Genomic DNA, 22,267 nt, shown 5'->3' with positions numbered 1-22,267 from the left:
GGTTTCAAGAAGGCGCTTCAGTAGGTGGAAATCCTCTCTTCTCCAATGTGCTGCAGCTTGTACAAGAGTCTAACTTATTTCCCCAAAAGAAGGCTTTGCTGGGTCACAAATACCCTTAGAGGCACCTCATTGCTCTTTTCTTTTTTTTTTGGTACAAGGTGCTTTACTATTGAGCTACACCCCTAGCCTTTTTTTACATTTTATTTTGAGGCAGGGTCTCACTAAGTTGCTGAGGCTGGCCTCAAATGTGTGATCCTCCTGCCTCAGCCTTCCAAGCTGCTGGGATGACAGATATGCATCACTGTGCCTTGCTCATCTCTCTTGTGGGTTGTTGACCACAATTGTAATGTAAATCATTTGCTGAGTAATGATCTAACATCTGTCTCTGCCACTTGACAATGAATGCCAAAGAAGCAGGAACCCTGCCTATCTCCCTCATTGTTGTATCTCTGGGGCATGTTATTTATTAGATACATAACATCTGTTGAATGAAAGAATCTCAGGGAAGTTGTTAAAGATACCGATTTCCCAGCTCTGCCTCCATATACTGATCCTCTAAAGCATAAAAGGTTGTGAATCATTTCTCCAATCCACCTGCCATGACTCTGGGGAATGTTTGAAACTTGCAGGAGACTCACCCAGCTTGTTCTCCTACTCACTCTCAGCAGCTCTCAATCCAAGCATGTCTTCAAAAGTCAAACAAAAGAATGCAGCCACTAGCAACCTTCCCACAAACTCCAACCTGGGTAGATGTGCCATAGTCTTAGACTGCAGGCTGTAGAGTCTCAAACAGATTTATTACATTCGATTTGGAACAGTCAGTTTTCAATTTCATGAACTGACACGATAAAAAGTAATACAGAGGACATAGAGAACTTGGGAACAAAAGCACTGTTACATAAAGAACTCTGGAATCAGACTGACAAGGGTTCCAATTCTACCTCAGTTGCATAAACTTGGGCAAATTTTTTTGGGGGGGTACTAAGGATTGAACCCAGGGGCGCTTTACTACTGAGCTACATCCCAACCCTTTTTGAGACAGGGCCTAAGTTTCTGAGGCTGGTCTTGTACTTGTGATCCTCCTGTCTGAACCTCCTGAGACACTGGAATAGGTGTGCACCACCAACCCCAGTACGGCAAATTTCATAATAATGACTCATCACTGAAGCACAGGTCCCTGAATTGTGGTAGGTGGCTTTCATGCATTATTTAATTTGCATAACCTTCTGTGATCCTAAGTATAATTCCATTTCATAGATGAGGACATCGAGGAGAGAGAACTGAAGTAACTTGCTCACAGTTAAGGTGCTGGATTTCAAAGGCATTGGATTTGAACCTCACTTTATTTGCTAAGTTGGTGTTCCCTAGATTCTCTTCTATGGTTCCATTTCCACATCTGTACAGCAGGAACACCACTCCTCTCTCAAAGGGCTGTTGTGAAGATTAAATCTGAAAACATTTGATAACAGCCACACTCCACAAATGCTACTTAGAAAGGAAATGGAAATGCTCTATCCCAATTTTTATGGTTGAGGAGACTCACGGCCCAGTGAAATTAATCAATACCTCCCACCTGGGGCTAATAAGTGGCTAAGTCAGAGCCAGAATCCAAGCTTTGGACTCCAAGTCAGTTCACTTTCTCTCACACCCTCTCAAATGACTCTAGAGTGAAAAGCGAGTATATAGTTATACTGCAAAAAATAAAAAGGTACCTCAAGGGAAAAGAGAACTTGAAATCAATCAGGGCTGGCTTCAGTAAGAGGTCTAGTTTTCAGTTTACGACAGTAGTGTTCAGAGCAAATGGGAAGCCAGCAGAAGCTTTAGCTCTTAGTCATGATGTGGTTTTCCTGATGAGCTTCTTAGTTCCTGGTGCCCAGAGAAGTTAAGAAGCTTGACTAAGGTCACACAGCTATAAATGGCATGGGCACAACTTGGGGGCTGCATCTAACTCCTTATGCCTGATTCCATCTCCTTTGGTGCCTCTAGAGAGGGAAGGATGAGAAGCAGATCGTAATATGGTAGGAGGGGAAATGCAGAGGGAACTCCAAGTAGAAGGGGAAAGAAAAAAAAGGTGAAATGTCAAGGCCTCAGGGCCAAACAGATCTCAGCTGGATCCTGGCACCTCCAATGATCTATGTGGCCTCAGCAATGTCATTTCACCTTTGAGTTAATTCCCTTGCAGGACTGCTGTGGATTCAGAGAAATGGCCTCATATGTCCAGCCTAGGGACAGGCTTCGTCAAAAATAACATGGTCATTGTTATTTCACCATGCCAGACCAGCCACATCAGGTGGCAGGGCTGGACACTGGACACCCAAGCAGTAGACTCTCAATGCCAACAGTTCCAGCCCTGCAATCAATGGCACAAGTAATTGGCAGGGCAGGCACTGTCAGGTCAGGTCCATGATGCGATCATAGGTCCCTGCTTGTGCTACAGATGAACCCTGGCCTTCAGGAAATAGAAAAACAGTCCATTAACAACGAGTACAAAACAAAACCTTGGCGAACTTTTATTTCTCATCATACATAACTGGTAGCAAGGTCAAAGATTTCTGCACTTGAACACTGGATACCCTTTCCCACCCGACCCAGGAGACAATTACAGAGGCCTCATGTCCCCTCTAGAACTCAAACCCCCTTTCCCTCTGGCCTGTATTCTTTGCGGGGAGGGCTTTCAGGCCTGAGGGGTGCCAATTGCTTTCCCGCGCCTGCACGGGTATGAAATGTGGCACACTGGCAGGCTTCTCTCCTGCCCTGCCCCAGGGAGGAGGGTCAGAAGCAGCAGCATGTGGCCCTTGCCTTTCTCAGGTACCTCCGAATTGGATCAAGAGGAGGCACCTACTGCTAAGAAGGGCAAGAGAAGCCATAATTCACAGTTGTTTGCTACAGAAAGTGCCTGGGATTAGTCCTTGGCTGCTTCTGCCTCCAAGCAATCCACCTAAAATCTAGGAGAGGGGACGGATAGGACACTAGGATTGGTGGTGAGGTCCTTGGGAGGCAACCAGGAAAAAAAATGATTACAGGAATGGGGGTCCCCAGAGGCCTTCAAGATCTTTTAAGAAAAATCAGCTTGCTGTCAACAGGTTGGCCTGAGATCCCAGGGCAAAGCCTCAGACACTGGGGAAACTCAAACTCACCCCTCAGTCCGCAACTGTGGTGGTCAAGGTGGCCTGGAAATGTGGCATGGTTGCTCAACCAGTGGCAGAACCCTGATGTCTGCCTCTCTTACTGGGCCTCAGTGTTACCTTGGTCACCTAGAAAGGCTCGACTTTTTGGCAAATATCCTTGGCAGAGCCCCAGCCTCTCCACAGCAGCATAGCCTGGGGAGAACAGGCTCCTTTTGCTCTTCCCAGGCATCCACCATGGCTCCGAGGGCGAGGCCCTGAAAGAGGTCTGACCCCAACCACAAAGGACCCAAACATGGAGAATCTATCATCAAATACTTCTTCCTCTTCAGAAGGCAGAGTGACCAACAGTGGCTCCAAGTCTCCAGAAAGAGTACACATCCAAAGGGATAGGCTGGTCTCTCTCCTGGGGCCTCACACCACAAATCACTGGAGAAAGGGGTACAAAGGCAAAGAAGAACTGAACTGGGATTTGGGCAACCAGGGTACCAGGGGGGTCTTCGTTCTGCCCAAGAGAAAAGGCTTTTGGGGAATGGGGCACACAGACCAGCTGTGACCCTGACTTTCACATTAATGGGTGAATGGCAAGTGGGAGGTAATGAATCTGAGAATGATCAGGGAAAGAAGGCAAAGCTGCCTGGAGTGTTAGTCCCGGAAGGTCTTTGGCCCTCTCACAGGCGCCAGCCAGGGACTTCCCAGTCCAGGAAGGCCACAGCACTTGTGGTGCCTGGGGCCCAGCCTGCTGGCACACAAGTTCGAGCTCAGAACATTTCCCTTCTATGCTCTCTGCCTCGGGGGGCAGGGGAAGGAAAAAGGGCATAGCCCCCTGGGATCTCCTAGTCCTCCTCCAGTTCCCAGGGGCAGAGCTGAGATCCCAGTCAGTGCAGTGATCCTGTCCATTCCAGTGAGAAAAGGAGGGTGTGGCTCAGGGGCTGCACATCACACAAGCCCACCCCAGCAGGGTGGGGACGGGCATGGGACAGAAGGGTCCCAGGTCTGTCTCCGGATGGAGAAACTCTTCCAGGGAGGAGGGTACCCCCAGGATCAGCTGCTCCGGATGCGGCTGGTTCCTTCATGGGAGGAAGTCAGGTCATGTAGCGGGTGATGGCACGGAGGGCATAGAGCAGGGCAGCTTGCATACGGGCCTCCAGGAGTAGCAAGTTCACGTGCACCTGGGGCACAGAGCAGGGCTTGTTAATGGATCCTGAGCACCCCAAGACTGCCACTATTCCTGACTACTCACCTCACCCTTCCCTTTCCCACAGAGATGCCCTGACCTGTGCTATGGTTCTGAGCAATTTGGTACCATGACCACTAAAGAAATTCCAGCACATTCTTCCTTATCACAACTAACCTCTTTATTCCCACGGGGCTCAAACAAGAGCTACTGCTAACTTGGCACCTGTGCAGAATCAAGGGTTTACATACATTTTTTCATTTCATCTTCCCAACAACCTTGAAATGGTGGCAGAATTGATTCCCATTGTAAAGAGGAAAAGCTCAAAGAAGCAAAGAGACTTGCCTGAAGTCACACTGCTACCGAGTCAGCGTTAGATTTGAACCTGTGTCTACCAGGCTGCCACTGAGGACACTGGGTGAAGCTAGCATCCATGTTTACATTTTACAGCTTGGTTAGCAGTTGAGTAGGATGTGAACTCAAGACAACATGCCCAGGTATCTCACCTGACAGGACAGACTCAGGCTGGGTCCCTACTGGGTCCTGCCTCCCTGCCCGCTCCACTGGCTGCACCTGTCTACCTCCATCCTGGTCCTCCCTGTGGGTCATACCTTCTCTGAGTGGCGGAAGTGCCTCCAGAAGAGGTTGTACATTCTTCGTGTGGTCTTCTCTGGGTAGCAGGCCACTGTCTTGATATAGACCTTGAGGTTCCGCTCCAGGAGCTGGTTCACCTCCCCATAATCATAATCATCGTACCTGGAGAGACCCCAACAGCACTGATCATCCTCTGCTCCCAGAAGGAGAGCTCACCCCCACCCCCTCCCCACAGGAGGAGGAACCGAGAGTGGTGAGAAAAGGCAGAAGGTAGGAAGCAACAAAGCCTGGTTCCTCCTAGAAAAAGTAAATACCATACATCACAGGCCAACAAACTTGTGGGAGACCAGTCCAAGGAATGCACCAAGAATGAGCATGTTGAACCGAGTACCAACCATGCGCCATGTGGATGGGTACTCAGAATTCTCAAAACTACTACATGCCACTGTGATATGCAGCTTTATACACAATATACTGTATTCATAACCCCACTTTGTAGATGAGAATATTGAGATTCAGAGGTGTCACATTCTCTAAGTCAGACAGCAGGGAATGAGTTTTAAACCCAGCTCTGTCTGGCTCCAAGGTTGTATTTGCTACTCCACAGTGAGGTCATGAAGGTGAAGGAGGAGGGGGAAGTCAGTGCATAACTACCCTGGAGAATGAAGAGGGTAAAGTTTAAAAAAAAAAAGGAGTTGGTACTCATTTTACAGATGGGCAAACTAAGTCCTGCAGAGGCAATTTATTTGTTCAAAGTGAAAAAGCAACTTGGCGACCAGTCTAGAAGTTGCTTTGTTGCTTCCCAGTCCAGAGACCTACAGCGGACAATGTCTTCAGAGATCAGTGTGGGTGGAAAGGATTGGTTGAAAACTGGAGTACAGCCGGGCTTGGTGGTGCACACCTGTGATTCTAGCAACTTGGGAGTTGAAATAGGAGCATCTCAAGTTTGAGGCCAGTCTCAGCAACTTAGGCCCTAAGCAACTTAGTGACAACTTGTCTAGAAATAGTTTAACATTTTTTTAAAAATATTTTTTTGATGTTGATAGACCTTTATTTTATTCATTTATTTATATGTAGTGCTGAGAATCGAACCCAGTGCCTCACACATGATAGGCAAGCATTCTACCCATTGAGCCACAACCCCAGCTCCAAAATAAATTTTTTAAAAAGGGATGAGGATGTGGCTCAGTGGTAAAGCATACCTGGGTTCAATCCCCAGTACCAAAAAAATAAATTGGATTACAGATTTCAGAGACAAAAATATAGAAGCAAGAACCATGTTGGAGAGTGAAGAATCCTAACCCTGACACCTGGGAAGAAATTAGCTTTCCCATATTAAAAAATGCCATCTTGGGGCTGGGTGTATAGCTCAGTTGGTAGAGCGCTTGCCTTGCAAGCACAAGGCCCTGGGTTCAGTCCCCAGCACTGCAAAAAAAAAAAAAAAAAAAAAAAAAAAAAAAATGCTATCTTGCCACCCAGTGTTGGGACTCCACAATGACCAGCAAGAGGATGGCCCACTAAGCACAGCTCGATTCATTCAAAGAAGTAGGATTTATAGCTAGTAATACACAGAAAAACAATTTTTCTACAAGCAACATGTACGTTTTTAAAATTTTGGAGATAATTTTTTTTTTTTTTTAGAGCAGAGCCCCCCCCTTTCTTTAAGTTGTAGATGGACACAATACCTTTATTTTATTTATTTTTATGTGGTGCTGAGGATCGAACCCAGTGCCTGACACATGCTAGGCAAATACTCTACCACTGAGCTATCACCGCAGCCCCTGGGGATAATTTCTTGATACTTGGTATAAACAATTAAATGAGAAAAGCAAGAAAAAAATCATGTGTTTACTAAACTACCCTAATGTTTTTAGTAATGGGTAAAATACGTGAAATGAGCAGGCAAGAAAATGGCAGATCTTGTTTTTTTAAAATCATATATATTTTGGTTATTTGTGCATAGAAAAAAAGACAGAAAGGAAGTATCTGATGATAATAAAAGCAGGTGGTGTCATGGATTTTTTCTTTTTTTCCCCCCAGTGCTGGGAATTAAACCCAGGGCCTCATTCATGCTAAGCAAATGCTCTACCACTGAGCAACTTCCCTGGCCCTATGTTTTCTAAATTTTCTAAAAATCAAGCTCTTGTTTCTCTTTACAAATATCCAATATATTTTTTCAAGTGAAATAACCACTATAATTTGAACTACATAAAAGCACCTACATAAGAAAGAAAAAATAATAGAAAAACATCTTGGGATATGGATGTGGTTGCACTGGAGTAGCAGATATTTGGGAAATTGCTTTTTTCCTTAATTTTTTGTTAATGTTTTTGGATTTTCCATTATGTTATCAAAGTGAGGTTTTGTTGTTGTCGTTGTTTTGTTTTGGCAGTACTAGGAATGAACTCAGGACCTTGACAGGACAGGCAAGTGTTTTACACATTACAGGGTATTCCACAGCACTTGACCTGGGAGGCTGAGACAGCAGGATCACAAGTTTGAGGCCAGCTTCATCAACCTAGTGAGGCCCTAAGCAGTATAGTGAGACCCTACCTCAAATAAAAAATGAAAAGGGCTGGAGATGTGGCTCTGTGGTTGAGCACCCCTGGGTTCAATTTCTGGTACCAGAAGAAAAGGAGCTCATGTATAAGACTAGTCAGTGCAAATGGCATTTGTAAGGTTGAAAAATTGCAAACAATCTAAATATTGAAAGATAGGGAAATGAATGAATAATTATAATATATTCATAGCAGAATACCATGCACTGGTTAAAAAGCATTAAAAAATTCATTCACACTGGTAAGAAATGCGGTTCATACTACATTATTAGATGAAGAAAATCAAATTGCAGAGTACATTGACTATTACCCCATTAGTTTAAAAATAAACAACAGGGGCTGGGGTTGTGGCTTAGTGGTAAAGAGCACTTGCCTGGCATGTGTGAGGCACTGGGTTCAATTCTCAGCACCGCATATAAATAAATAAAGGTCCATTGACAATTAAAAAATATTGAAAACAAACAAACAAACAAAAAAACCACCTACTGGAAAGTCAGAAAAGAAGACTAGGGATGTAGCTCAATGATAAAGCACATGTGTAGTAGGTACAAGGCCTTGGTTCAATCCCCAGCACCATTAAAAAAGAAAAAGAAAAACAATCAGAAAAGATTTAGTAAGCAACAAATGTTATTTATCATGGTATACTATACAGAAAACCACCATTAAATAACATTTTCCACGTACAGCAAGCATTCAGTTAAAAAGGAACAAAAAGATTTTGGTTGGTAAGCTTTTCTTTCAATACATTTTGAACATTTTCCCATGGCAATATAAATAGATCTCTATATTTATATTATAATTTTATAATAGTTACATATTTCTCTATCTTTTTTTCTTTTTTTTCTTTTTTCAGTGCTAGGGATCAAACCCAGGGTTTTGCATCACTGGGTTATATCCCAAATCCTTAATTGCTGTATGATATTTCCCTGAATGGCGATGTCATTATTTAAAGTCCCCTATTGATGGGTATTTATGTTGTCTTTATTTACTATGAGAAAGTCTGCTATTCAGAATGGAAATAAATACAACTCTACATAGTGACACAAATATATAGGTGCATGCTGTGTAGGTAACATGTTTATGTATAGTTATCTCAGTGGGGTGAGATTAAAAGAGTTTCATTTACAAGGTTCAAAAAAATGAGTACTCCTATCATCTCTTAAAATCAGTAAGGAAATAAATTTGCTTTGAAAAATAGTATAGGTGAGAAGAAAGGAAAAGCAACAACAAAAGAAACAACAGTGAGCTCAGAGAAAAGACTTGTGTGTGCATGCCCTGGCTGAGGGACATGTGTTCACCTGATGCCGAAGACACAGTGGATGTAGTTCCAGATGGCCCTGCGGAGCATGGAGGTGTCCACGCCAGTGTGCATGGCAATGGTGTTGTAGGTGAGGCTATAGGCCGCCTGGAACTTCTCATCCAGCAGCTGCCCACCCTCAGGGTATAGCCGCTGGATCAGTGAGTAGCCATGGTCTTCCCAGGTATAATCCTGAGGAACACATAAAGAGTTCAGTTGGTGAGTGAGTCTTTGGAGCACAACACTGGACAGAGACCCTGTCCTCAGGACCTCTAGAACACATCTTGCCTCTCCATTAATACTTGCTCCCTGCACCACAAATCTAACATGCTGCTAGATCTAGGCTGGAGAGACCATGGTGGCTATACCTCAGTGATAACTTTCTCCCTGTGATCAGGACTCCCGGAGCTTGGGGCAGAGATCAGTCCCTTCAGGATCCATGGGGCTCCCACTGCCTTCATGGGATCTCTAGGGGAGAATGTACTTAACTCTATAACCACTCAAACTATCTGTCCCCTGCCTGTTCATAATCTGAAGCAATAGCCGTGACCAGTGGGGAGGGCATTACCTGGGCACGGAAGGTGGGCGGGGCCTGAGCCCCTCGCCGAGTGAAGTCTTCATATCCGAAAGTGGGGTCTTCCACAAAGCACAGCATGTCTGGGTGTGGAGGGGGCTCCAGGATGTCAGCTGAGGACCATGTCAGAAAGAGGTCACCGTGAGGCCGAGGCATGGAGCACAAAGGGCTCCACTCCTGATTAATCATCAAAGGGGGACATGGGGAGGCAGAGCAGAGAGCCAGAGAGGGTCCGTCGCTAGTGAGTGGGAGCAGGACTTCAGCTGGAGCCAGGCCTGGGGGAGGAGGTGAATTAGGCCGGTGCACCCAGGAGGCAAGGCCCCCAGTAACAGTAATGGTGGCAGTTCCTTGGAGCTGCTCACCCTAGGCAGGCTCTATGCTAAGCACTTTGCTTCAGTTACTCTATACAACAGACCTGAGGACCTGCAACAGGAAGTGACTCGTAGTGGTCACACAGAAGGCTAAAGAGACCGGAGTCAAAGGCAGGTCTGAACCCAAGGCCCATGCTTGGAAACTCTTGGCAGGGAGGTTGAGGGTGGCAGCTCTTGGAGTTCAGGGAGCATGATAAATGGAGGTGTCCACTCCACCATATAGTGAAAGAAGGGGCAGCCCACGGGCCCTGGGCTACTGTGATCCCATACCTGAGGGGGTCACCAGCAGGCTCTCCGACTTCTCCAGCTCAAAACGGTTCTCCATCTCCTCCTGCGAGGCTCCTTCATCCCGCAGCAGACTCTCCTGCAGCTGCCTCATGCGTTCCATTAGCGCTTCCACATCCCGGGCTGCCTCAAAACCCTGGAAGAGGGACCAAGTAGTCACCATTTCTCCTCCTTCGCCTGTGGAAAACTACTCACCCTTCCCACATACCAGGACTGCCTGAATGATCATAATGGACTAGGCCAGCCACCTGTGCTAGAAAGCTCACGTGGTCTGTGCTTCCCAAGGGGAAGTTCATGAAGCTACAGAAGAGACTCATATTTTCCCTAAGCAACTACTTCCCTCAGAGGTAATTTTTAAAGTATCTGGGTTTTTTCCCTCTTCTTCTTCTTCTTTATTTACTTATTTATTTATTTATTTTTTTTGGTGGTGCAGGAGATAGAACTCAGAGTCTTGCACATGGGAGGCAAGCTCCCTACAACTGAGCTACACACCCAGCCCTTTTTTCCTTTTATTTTGAGACAGGATCTTGCCAAGTTGCCAGGCTAGCCTTGAATTTGTGATCCTCTGGCCTCAGCCTCCTAAGTAGCTGGAATTACACAAGTGTAAAAACCACTGTACCTGGTTCAAACTTTATATTTTTAAAGTGTTAATACTCAGCTAACATAATAAAACACCAGTCACATGGATACTTCACTTAATCCTCACAACCCACTGTAAGTAGGGATCTTTATTCCCATTTAACAGATGAGGAAGCTGAGCTTCAAAGTCAAATAACTTGCCAGGTGTGGTAGAGCACGCCTGTAATCCAAGTGGCTCAGGAGGCTGAGGCAGGAGGATCACGAGTTCAAAGCCAGACTCAGCAAAAGTGAGGCATTAAGCAACTCACTAAGACCCTATCTCTAAATAAAATACAAAACAGGGCTGGGATGTGGTCAAGTGTCCAAGTTCAATCCCCAGTACCCCCCCAAAAATAAAAACAAACAGACAAAAATGTCAAATAACTTTTCTGTGGCCTCTCAGTATGAGGCAATAAGAAAGTATGGCTTCTATCCAAGGACCAGAGGCCACACCAGCTTTCTTCCCCACAAAGATTCAGGACTATGACTTACCCCAGAATTGCTCAATGGGTCCCCACTTGGAGGGCTGCTTTGCTCACTGGGGGGTGATGGTGCCTGAGGGGCAGGACTTCCCTCTGGATCCCCCTCAGGAAGGATGCCACAGCCAAACACGAAGGAGGCCAGTGAGTGGCAGTGGGTGAGCAGGACCAGGGCTTGGATGAGTTCTGCCAGAGACCAGCTATGCTCACCCGTCTTCAGCAAGGCCTGGAGGGGAAAGAAGGCCAGATCTGCTCAGTGTCTGCCCCTGGACTTCTTGCCAAGTCCCGTCCTGGCCACTGGGCTCCCTCAGGGACCTGCCTCTCAGCCCACTGCACCTGGATATGCTCCTTGGTGATAAGCCATGGCCGATGTGCCAGCAACTTGTTGATTTCACTAAGTTTTCGCAGCTTCTCAGGGGCCCGATGGAGACCCAGCAGCCACTCAGGGTCACCGCCAGTTTGCAGAAATTCAGCCATGTGGGAGCCTACCAGATAAGAACACTGGTGGCGAGCAGCAGCCTGTGAAGAAGGTTGACAAAGCTTGGGTCACCCTTGTCCTTCTCTGCTCAGGGTGGGTCCCTCTTCAAAAGAGATAGTGTAGGGCTTACTGTTGCCTAAGAGGCAAGAAATTTAGGTTTTAACTCCTGCTCTGCCACCATCTTGCAAGTCACCTGACCCCTCTGCACCTCAGTTACCCGATCTACAGATACTAGTAGGCAAAGTGGACACTAAAGATGCCTCTATTCAAAACCTAAAATGTATTGATAGTTGGTCAAAGCTAGATTTTCCCCCTTTGCCTATGATATAAACTCAGAAGTCCCCCCAAAATGATCCAAGTACAGAACCTCCTATGTGGACATCCCTACAAACATCTTTCCCAGACAGGCTCACCATGATGGCAATGTAGTGGCGCCAGGAACTGGCCAGGGGCCCATCTGTGTGTAGCAGCAGATAATGCAAGCGCCAAAAGCTGCTGAGGTAGTCAGGGTGCAGGCCCATCACCACCGCCAGGTTGTCCACCCGCCCTGAGGACATCAGCGCCTCCAGTCCCAGGTGCTGCTCAAGGCTCTCAGCCCCCTCCCGAAGGACCTGCCAAACAAAGAAGAGCACATGGGTTCCTTCCTGTCCTCCCCACCTGAGACCAACATATCCTTTGGGGTTGGGTTTATAATAGCAATACCCTGAAAACCACCACCATGTCCAAAAAAGAGGGAATGGAGAGGAAAAGATATTTAGTTAAATGATTAAACAATTATTGATACTTTATATAAAAATAGGCAATACTTATACAATGGTTATTATGTGCCAAGGACTGTTGAAGTACTATTAACTTACTTAATCCTTACAATAAGTGGGCTGGGAGTGTAGCTCAGTGGTAGAGAGCATGCCCAGCACACCTGAGGCCCTGGGTTTGATTCCCAGTACTGAAAAAACCAAGATACAATAATCCTCACAACGATTATAAAATTGGAGTTATATTTTCTCTTATTTTTGGGCGCTAGGGAGCAAACCCGGGGCCTCAGACATGCTAGGCAAATGCTTTAACACCGAGAGCTACACCCTAGCCCCTTTCCCACTTTCAGATAGGAAAACTCAGGAACAGAGATTCCAAGTATGGTTTTGGAAGTGAGGTTATGGCTAAGAGGTAAAGTGCATGCGTAGCATGCATAAGGCACTGGATTGCATCCCCCCAGAACAACAACATCAACAAAAAGTTGTCTCTCCCGCCTTCATGGAGTTTCTGTTTGAACCCAGCAAATGCACCCAACCAAGGGTGCTTCACAGATTCACACTTCAATAGATATGTTTATATAAATGAATGGGTGGGGGCTGGGAGTACAGTTCAGTAGTGTAGCGCTTCCCTAGCATACGTGAGGCCCTGGGTTAAACTCTAACACTTCAAATGAATAAGTAAATAAATAAAAATGAAAGAATGAATTGACTTTGTAGGTAAAAGATGCCTCCGTTGTATTATAAGGTGAAAAAACAAACAAACCAACAAAAGCCTAAACTAATGAGGTGGCACATGTCTATAATCCTAGTGACTGGGATGACTGAGGTAGGAGGACCTCAAGTTCGAGGCCAGCCTCTACAACTTAGTGAGATCCTATCCAAGAATTTCTTTTTTTTTTTTTTCTTTTTGCTGTGCTGGGGATTGAACCCAGGGCCTTGTGTTTGTGAGGCAAGCACTCTACCAACTGAGCTATCTCCCCAGCCCAAGATCCTATCTCAAAATAAAAAAGGGCAGTTCAGCAGTAGAGTGCTCCTGAGTTCAATCCCTAATACAGGTTGGGGATGGAATCCAGAAAAGAGTGGCAAATAAATAAATGGTTAACAGTAATGACTTCTGTCAAGGGTGAAATTACAAGACATCAGAGGTTTCTGACATACTGGAAATTTTAAAATGATGAACATATATTACTTTAAAAACAAAAAAATTTTTTTTTTTTTTTTTTTTTTTTTTTGGGTGCTGGGAATCGAACCCAGGGCCTTGTGCTTACAAGGCAAGCACTCTACCAACTGAGCTATCTCCCCAGCCCCCAAAATTTTTTTAATAGATATACAATCATGGGTGAGAAGATACACAGAGGTAGTTCTATCTTATTAAGAAAATAAGAGGCATTGATCTGGGAACGTGAAGTTCGACTAAGTGATCATCACTGTCTCCGAGCCTGCTCTTCCCCAAGAAAATGGTAGTGCCTGCTTCACACAGCTGTTTTGTGAATTAAATGCTTCAGGAATGGGAAAGTATAGATTCAAAGCTGCAATTTTTTTTCTTTCTTTTTTTTTTTCCCAAAGCTGCAATTTAAGGGACAGGAAAAGACCCTGACCCACCGATGTCCCATGTCCTTTCTTTCCAGGTACCAAAGACATCTTAACCCCCTCCAAGCTTACCTCCTCCACTGGGATGAAGGCGCTGGGCCCTCGAGGGCCTCTCCGAGCCCGGCTCTCCTTCTGTTCCTGTAAAGAAACACATGAAGGTTAGCTGTCAGATGAAGGGAGGATCAAGAGGATTTTTCTCTCTCCAACCTCCTCCTTAAACCCTAGGGGCTATGCTGAGCTTCTAAAACCATTCTTCTGGTATAACTTGCAAGGAGGAATCAGGTGGAAAATTTGTACCCACTTAGTGGAAGGTAAACAGGAAAGAGGGCTTATCCCAGGATGAATTGTTTAATAACGGGGCAGGGACCCCAGCATTACTTGGTGGGAGGGATCCAGAGAAAAGAAATATATAAGCCACCATGTTGGACACCTTGGGACACCACCATCTTAGCAGCCCCAAGAACCCATACAGAACTCCCCATAGTTTGTATCCCAAAGCCAGTAACCAAGGACCCTCTATGCCTATGGAGCAGCTTCAGTCCCTCTCATGATCATTTCTTCTGCACTCCTCTACCACTACAACCACCCAATATATTAGTACCACCCAACTACCACCCACAACCTCACCAATGGTCTCCCAGCCTCCACAGCCCATCTGCCCCTGTTCAACCTCTATCCAGCAGCCATATTAACTTTCTGAGTATAAATCTGATCGATTATCTTCACCCTCTCCCATAGCCTTCCAAATCAATTAGTGGCCCAGTCTCACCACCGTTTTTTCTTTCTGGATACTGGAATGCTCTACTACTGAGCTACACCCTAGCCCTTTTTGTTTTTTATTTTGAGATAGGGTCTTACTAAGTTGCTGAGGGACTCTCTAAATTGCTGAGGGTGGCCTGGAACTTACAATCCTCCTTCCTTAGCCTCCCAAGTCATTGGGATTACATGTATGCATGACCCAGCTTACAGAGCTCTTATAGTCAGTCCTTCAGGGACTGGAAACATTTTTCTGACCCTCATCTGTGACTCCACGATTTCCAGTGCTTTTGCTTCTAAAAACACTGCCCTCTGAGGATCTGTTTTAAGTTGTTCTTCTCCCAGATAACATTTTGGAGAAGGGAGAGCCAGGTCATTTACTCTGTTCCATGAATGAAAACAGAGAGAGCAGGGGTACAAGGCAGATGGTGGCAATAATTCTGGCATAACTGTATTTGAGCCTCTTTAGAAACCACCAGAATCAGCCAGGCACAGTGGTACAGGTCTATGATCCAGCAACTTGGGAGGCTGAGGCAGGAGGATTGTGAGTTCAAGGCCAGCCTGAGCAAGTTAATGAAGGCCTAAGCAACTCAGCAAGACTCTGTCTCAAAATAAAACATAAAAAGGGCTGTGGATGTAGCTCCACGGCAAAGCAATCCCTGGATTCAATCCGTAATACCAAAAAGAAAAAGAAACCACCGGAATCACACACTCACTAAATCTGCTTCTCCTAGTCCTAGAGATGGAGTTCACAAAGGATATTTATTTTGTTAATTTGAGGGGGGCTCATCACTGGTCTTGGAAATAATTTACCCAAATAAAAGTTAAGCCTTCATTGAAGAGGGGAAGTTCCCCAATCCTCCCTTCCCCATTAAGTTCTAGACTTAGTATCTTAGGTGTCCAGGGACTAAAAACTATACTTGAATCTTCTTTTTAGTTGGCCAAAAGCCCCCTGAGGTCTGGAAGACTATAAAGGAAAAACACTATTAGAGCAGGAAGTCCCAGGTATGGCCACCAGTTCTACCACTAACTCGCTGTAGGGCTCTGGGAAGGTTATGGACACTCTCTGGACCGTCATCCTAAACAAAGAAGGGGGCTGAGCTGACTTGTTCAGGCCCCTTCCAGCCCAGCTTCTAGAACTACGAGAACAGGTGTCCAAGGCCAGCATACTAACTACCATAACCCCCAGGCCCTCCCTTCACAGCCTGCCTCCTCCCTCACCAGAGAGGAAAAGCCCAACAGCTCTGTCTGGGAGATAAGGACTGCTGACTCCACAAACTGGGCCTCCCCCTCAGGGGACCTGAGGACAGATAGAGAGTCACAGCAGGGAGGGCAGATTGAGATGGAGCACAGAGGGCCTACGGGAGGTACTGGGTAGAGCCTGGGGAATCGTGACAAAGGAAGCAGCCGATACAACCAGATCTTTAACTGATGGGTCTGGATCTACCAACATTTTTATTAATAATAATGATGATGATAACGATGATAATGGTGAACACAGGTAAATGACAGGGGCTTTTGACATAAACTGCCAGAGCTCAAGTGACATTTGCATTTGTAAGCCTGTTTCCTCACCAAATAATGGCATTAGTACCTACTTTCACTGAGTCATCAGGCAATTTAATGAGAGAATGCCACAAGGCATACCTCAGCACCTCTGGTCACCAAAAGCACTTAATAAAAGTCAGATGTCATTAACCTCACTGCTATTTCAAACAAGGGTTTCTTAGTTCAAGCAGTACATAAGAATCCCTTGAGAAGCTTTTTAAAAAACATCAATGCCAAGGTCCCACCTCCAGCAAGTCTAATGGCATCAGTGTGGGATGGGATCCCAGCAAAATGTACAGCCAGGATGTAGACCACTGTTTGCCCCCTTTATTCGTCACTTTGTCAAGCATAAAGCACTGCACTAAGTATTTTCCAGGTGGAACCAAAATTAATTTGTTCATATGACAAATAGTTTTGGTGACTCCACTGTAGGCAGTAAGAATACTGCAGTGAAGACAAAATCTCAGCCTTCGCAGAATTTTGAATCTCATGGACGAACAAATGAACAGATTTCAGAGTACAGAGAAGTGAATGAAACAGAACAATGACTACAATGACAGGGTGGGACAGCATGGAATATTTTAGTCTAAGTGGATCGAAAGAGCCACTGGGGAGGTGACCTTGGCAGGTAGCAGGGCCTGTAAAGACATAGGGGACAAGCATTCCAGACAGAGGGAAAAGACAGTGTAAAGTCCTGAAAGCAAGACCAAGAGATTGGGCTCTATGGCTCTAATACCCTGAAGACTTCCTGGACCTTGACGCCAGGGGAAGGCCAGGGATGTAGGCAGGGCAGGGTTCCACTGCCAAGAGATGACACCTCCAGATCAGCCCTGCCCCATTCCCTGAAGTAGGGAGTCAATAATAATAATAATAATAAAGAAGAATAGTAGGTAACAACACTAGTTGCCATTATTTTAGCATTGACTTCAGATGTACTATCTAGACTTTATAAAGTAAAAGTCACTACTTGGGCCCCTATTTTACAGAGGAAGAAGGCTCAGAGAGGACAAGTCACTTTTGGTCACTCAGCCAGGAAAGAAGTAAAAGAGCTGGGAAACAGACCAGTTTCCTACAAGTACAGGCACAATATTTCCCATTCTCAATTTCTCAAGATCTCAATAGTTACAAAGCTTTTTGTACTTGAGGTTCACCAAGAGATAGAAGTTCCTTCTGTCTACCCTGGATCCAGGGACCAACTGCCCCCAGTCACAGCACCTGTCACAATGTTTTTCACCCCGAGGGCACACACTGGATCTAGTTCACTGTTGTCACCCCAGGGTGTAGCATGGAATAGGCCAACAGGATTTTCTGTGATGACCCTATGTTGTTCATGGAACGTATTACATCTGCACAAATAAATAGGGTAGCTAGCCCCCAGTCACTGTGGCTGAGCATCCCAAATGTGACTAGCACAACAGAAAGTTCTGATATTTTTACTTTTATTTAAATTTAAATAGCCACACATGACTAGTGGCTTCCATACTGAAAACACACATTCAGTACAACTGATAAGGGCATGATTCTACCTGCACTTTTCAGATGGAGAATGGGAAACCCACAAGGGGCAGGTCACCTGCCCAAAGTAACACAGCCAATGTGGGGCAGAGGGAGAACCAATGAGGGCTATTGGGTATCACATGGGGCAGCAGGAACAGTAAAGTCAAACGACCTTCTGGGAGGCCACTCAACAGGAGGCTCTCAAACCAGTTGTGAAAAGAGGTAATTAGTCAGACCTCAGTACCTGGCTCCTAATGCAATCGCTCACTGGATGTTAACTTCTGTATTTGTTCAGCCACGTGCATGCAGGTTCCATCTAATCTTCATCAGTTTGGGGGTAAAGGGGACTTTATTTTGCACACAAGGAAAGATTAAAGGTCCAAACATTAAGCACCGGAGGACAAATGTCCAATCTGCAGTGTGAACCCAGTAATACCTGTGGCATCTAAGGGCCTTTACATTCTACCATACAGCTTCTGGAAGTGGCCCCAGGCCTGGAGATTTAAATGCAGCTCAGTCTGACTTCCCAGAGTTCTATCCACCACCTGCATTGAACTCTTGGAGTAGGCCAACCTTTGTTCTTGGTATGTAGACCCTGGGAGCTCTGAGATTCAGCTACAGATACTGATGCATGCTGAGTTTCTGCCAGCAGGAAAGGGACAGACACTCCCTCCCCACCCCCAGTCAGTTGAACTCAGACACTTCCCCCTTTTACACCTGAGAGGAAGACAGCACAAGCACCCCTACCTCCATCCAGCTGTGGGGTGTGTGCACTGGCATGCCTACCCTGAGCTGGGTGCCAATGTGTTTTATACACCTGAGCTCACTGATCCCTCCCAACCACCCCAAGGAAAATAGGTCTTTTTGTTCCTTCTTTAGAGACAGGGCACTGAGGCTCAGAAAGGTCCTCTCCCAGCTGGGTACAACTCAGATCTGACTTCAAAGCCTGAACAGTTCACAAAGGTCAGCTAAGCCAACAAGGAGCAGATAATTGCAAGCATTTATAAGATGCACAGAGCAGTGTTGGCAATGAGACCTGCAGTTATGAAACAATTAACTGTTCCACAAAACTGCACCCAAAGCTCCTATAATGGAGAAGAGGACTGGAAAAGGCTGTGCAAAGGGACTTTATCTGGTGGGGGAGGAAAAGCTTCCCTCAGAGGAAGTGATGTTTGAGGAAGTTATTCTAGAGCGCAACACAGCTTTGCATTACTAGTATTAAAGTGAAGCCCTGGGAACTTTTTGGAAATTCTTATATCTGAAGGTCTTGGCACCCTGAAAGGGGGTGTGTGGTGAAGTGAGTTGAGGGGCTGTTCCTTGGGACTTGAGCAGCCGGCTCTGTAAGATCAGCACACTGCTGTCTTCTAAAGATTCCACTAAAAGCAGACACCTTCCCAAGGTCCTCTTTTCTCAAGGGAGAAGAAAACATAGAGACATCTTAGACATCATCAGCTTTTCCCACTGTTGAAAAGTGATTTCCTCTGAAGGCCACTTCCTCAAGGTCTCCGCAGACCACCTAAGGTACTCTTTTCTTCCTAGACAACTTTTAGGGCTGTCCCAGAGAACAATGTACTTGCTCTCACCTCAGGTAGGAGAGAACAGGCTCAGGAAGCCCCTTGGAGGGCGCTCTGGGGAAAGGGAAATGTGTGCTATGACCACATTCTGACAGTAGCCCAGAATTTGGGGTGCAGTTACTGTGTTCCAAGGACTGTGCTTTGGCCTTTGCTCATATTCTGAGCTAATTCTCCCAACAATCTCTTAGAGATACCATCAAATCCCCATGGGAAGAAATTGCAATCAGAGAGCCATCATTTGGCCAAAATAACACAGCAAGTTAAGTGGAGGGCTGGGACCGGGACTGGCCCACTCTAGTACCCAGGTGATCTCAATAACAACATTATTCCCATTTTTCACAAACAGACTAAAGTAACTCAGCTGTGAAGAGGCAGGAGTGAGGTTATTCTTCCACACGGGGCTCCTAAATCATGATAGGAAAGGGTGAGGTAAGTAAAAGAAAAAACAGAAACAAACCATCCACCACTGGTGATAGGACCTCCCCAGAAACCATGTTACTCTGAGCAGAGATTTTCCCCAGGTCACACACTTTAGGACTAGCACTCCACCAACTCCCAGCAATACACCTCCATGATGCCCCAGATTTGGAAACTGAAGAACCAAGCAAAACTCCCTGTTGTGCAGAGCACACTCCAAAATCCTAAACCAAAGAATCAGGTACTCTATGGGGTTAGTGAAGAAAGGTCTCTTCAAGCCCCTCCTGGGCCTCAATATTCTCATTCTGGAAAAAGGGACTACAGTATAGTTTGTTTTGCTGGTTTAGTCAGAGGACTCAGAGACAAGACAAAGCCCTGAGCCTAGCATCTAGTAGGTGCTTAATAAATAACATGTTCATTATCCTCGCTGCTGGTGGCAGGTGGGAGTGGCGAGCGAGATGTTAAATTAGGTCCGACCTTATTATTTGCCTCTCTGCAAAGTCCCTCCACACTCTGCGGGGGTGAGAAGGGGAGTCCCTTCAAAACAAACTTCGAGGACCCCAGACCTAGCAGGGAGCAGCCTAATCAGCAAGTCTTCGGGAACCATGTTCAGGCTTGCCCCCCTCCTAGCTTTAGCTGCTGCTGCTGCCGCCGCCGCCCAGAACCCCCTGGGCACCCTCACTCTTTTCAAATCCGGGGTGTGATGAGGGCAGGGGAAGGGAGTCGACCTTCGCTGGCCAGACCCAGGTACCCCATTCCCAGAGGTGAGGGCTCGAAGCGGGGACATCCTAGAAAGAGTCCTCTAACTGCCTGCCCCTGCCAAGAGGAAGGGAATCTGCGGAAGGGGGCGGGGGTGGGGGAGGAGTGGTGGGGCTGCACCGGCCGGGATTTGCCTGGACTTGAAGACTCTCTCGACCAGAGCCCAAACCCGGGAGAGCCTCGAGAAGGCCTCCCTCTCATTGGCCAAGGAGTCCGAGAGAGCCAGGGAGGGCTCTGCAGCCCGGGGGGTGGGGGGGGGGGAGAGAAAGGGAGGGAGGGACGAAAGGAGGGGAGGGGAGGCCCAAGGCTGCCAGTTGATGCAACCCTAGTCCTGGCTTACGCGCTCCACTCCCCCTCTGAGCCCGGGGGGCTCACAGACTTAGCCCGGGATAGCCTGAGGCTCGGACGCGGCTCCTGGAAGAGTGTCGTCGACCCGCTGCAGCTCACCTCTCCGGCCCGCGGGGCGCCTACGCCGCCCCGGGAGAAGGGCAGATAGCCTTGGAGCTCCGCGCGGCACTCGGTGTCCGCGACGATCATGGTGTGCACCAGCACCCAGTTGCGGCTCGCTGACGATCAGAACACGAGCGGGGGTCTCGGACGGACGCACGCACGCAGGAAGCCCGGGCTGAGAGCTGCTGGGGGAGGTTCGAGAACCCCACGGTGTCTCTTGGGGTTCCAGAACGCTCCGGATCCGGAGAACGGCCGCTGCTGTGCTGGACTCTTCTCCCAGTCTGGCTTCTGGAACAGTGAATGGCCTCGGGGGCCTGGGTTGGGCTGAGGCGCAGGGGTTCTCACGGCCTGAGGTGCCTCGGAAGTCCGCAGTGGCCAGCGCTGCTCGCGGACCCAGCGCTCCTCAGCATCCCCTCCGCGGAACTGCCAGCGCTTGCCTGGCTCTGACACCAGCAGCGCAGCTCAGCTCGCTGCGGTCCCAGAGGGAGGGCGGGGACACAAAAGCCCCGCGGCGCAGCCAATCAGATGCCTGTTTCCCAGGAAGGCGGGGGCAACACCTCCCTCTGGAGCTAACTGTTCCTCCAATCGGCATCGGGCAGCGCCCGGGAACTCTGGGAGCTGTAGTCGGCTTCCGACGAATGCTGCAAACTTTTGCAAGAAGGGTTAGTCAGATCACTGGCAATACCAGACAAGAGTGACAGCCAGCACAGTCATTAGGGCTGCGTGATGAAACGGGACTTTACCAGGCTGGGCCAGAGAGTCAGGTGTGAAATCCCTCTCAAATGAGTTCCTCAGCTTTTCAGTTCCTGGAGCGACGGGTTAGGGTTGTGAGAGGTTTGGCTCCGCGGTATCCAGTGGTGGTAATTATAGAGTCAAATGCCAGATATTTGGGGCCAAAGGATGCCACCCTCTTCCCCCAGACCTCGGGGAGGACTCCACTTCCAAATGTACCAGACACAGGGGATCCACCTTATTTGTGGAGTCTCTGGAAAAGCCTTCATGCACTATAATACCATTGACAACCTCACGTCTAACCTCAATCCCTATTGCTGCGGGTTTCCCTCTCTCTGCTCCCTTGGTGCCTCCAGTCCTATTCCACACTTGCCACCCTCTTTCTCGAAACTTTGTAACAAGGTGTTCTGCTGGGTTTATTCTCACTTCTCCCTCTGGCCACGCCTTCTCTGACTCCTCTTTATCTTCCCACTCCCTCAAACGTGGGTGCTCCCCTAGTTTCTGTTTTTATCACTCTTCTCTCCACACTCTCTCTGATCTCATCCATTTCCTGGCTTTCGACTCTCCTTTTGCAAGGAAGTTGCCTCTACCAGCACCTTAGCACCTGAGGGCAAAATTCATCTCCTATTCATT

The 22,267-nt window shown here is 47.1% G+C and overlaps 1 protein-coding gene across 3 annotated transcripts; it reads right to left on the bottom strand.

Moving 5' to 3' along the window:
• Positions 1-919: 919 nt before the first annotated feature.
• SESN2 (sestrin 2) lies at positions 920-21,365 on the bottom strand. 3 transcript variants are annotated; one of them, XM_079114683.1, is made up of 10 exons: positions 20,900-21,365; positions 13,974-14,039; positions 11,970-12,167; positions 11,415-11,597; positions 11,092-11,304; positions 9,967-10,117; positions 9,320-9,600; positions 8,753-8,943; positions 4,914-5,058; positions 920-4,297 (listed from the first exon to the last, which is right to left on the bottom strand). In XM_079114683.1, exons 1-10 carry the CDS (start codon positions 20,987-20,989, stop codon positions 4,211-4,213), a joined length of 1,605 nt encoding a protein of 534 aa, XP_078970809.1. In that variant the 5' UTR covers positions 20,990-21,365; the 3' UTR covers positions 920-4,210. The 3 variants fall into 3 exon arrangements, with proteins under 3 accessions (XP_078970809.1, XP_078970811.1, XP_078970810.1); XM_079114685.1 differs by having other exon boundaries at positions 921-4,297; positions 9,320-9,438; XM_079114684.1 differs by lacking the exon at positions 920-4,297 and adding an exon at positions 4,325-4,527 and having other exon boundaries at positions 4,876-5,058.
• Between the last annotated feature and the right edge of the window lie 902 nt (positions 21,366-22,267).

The sequence above is a fragment of the Sciurus vulgaris genome, assembly GCF_902686455.1.
Source record: "Sciurus vulgaris genome assembly, chromosome: 1".
In the NCBI taxonomy this organism is placed as follows: Eukaryota; Metazoa; Chordata; class Mammalia; order Rodentia; family Sciuridae; genus Sciurus; species Sciurus vulgaris.
This window is presented reverse-complemented; position numbering and strand designations above follow the sequence as displayed.

Bases quoted from the DNA above. Each gene is read 5' to 3' on its own strand.
- SESN2 (XM_079114683.1), bottom strand. From the start codon at position 20,989: ATGATCGTCGCGGACACCGAGTGCCGCGCGGAGCTCCAAGGCTATCTG. The intron at 10,118-11,091 runs GTAAGTCATAGT...TCCCTCTTCCAG, and splicing joins ACCCATTGAGCAATTCTGGG to GGTTTTGAGGCAGCCCGGGA. The intron at 9,601-9,966 runs GTATGGGATCAC...CTCCTCCCCCAG, and splicing joins CCTGCTGGTGACCCCCTCAG to GCCTGGCTCCAGCTGAAGTC.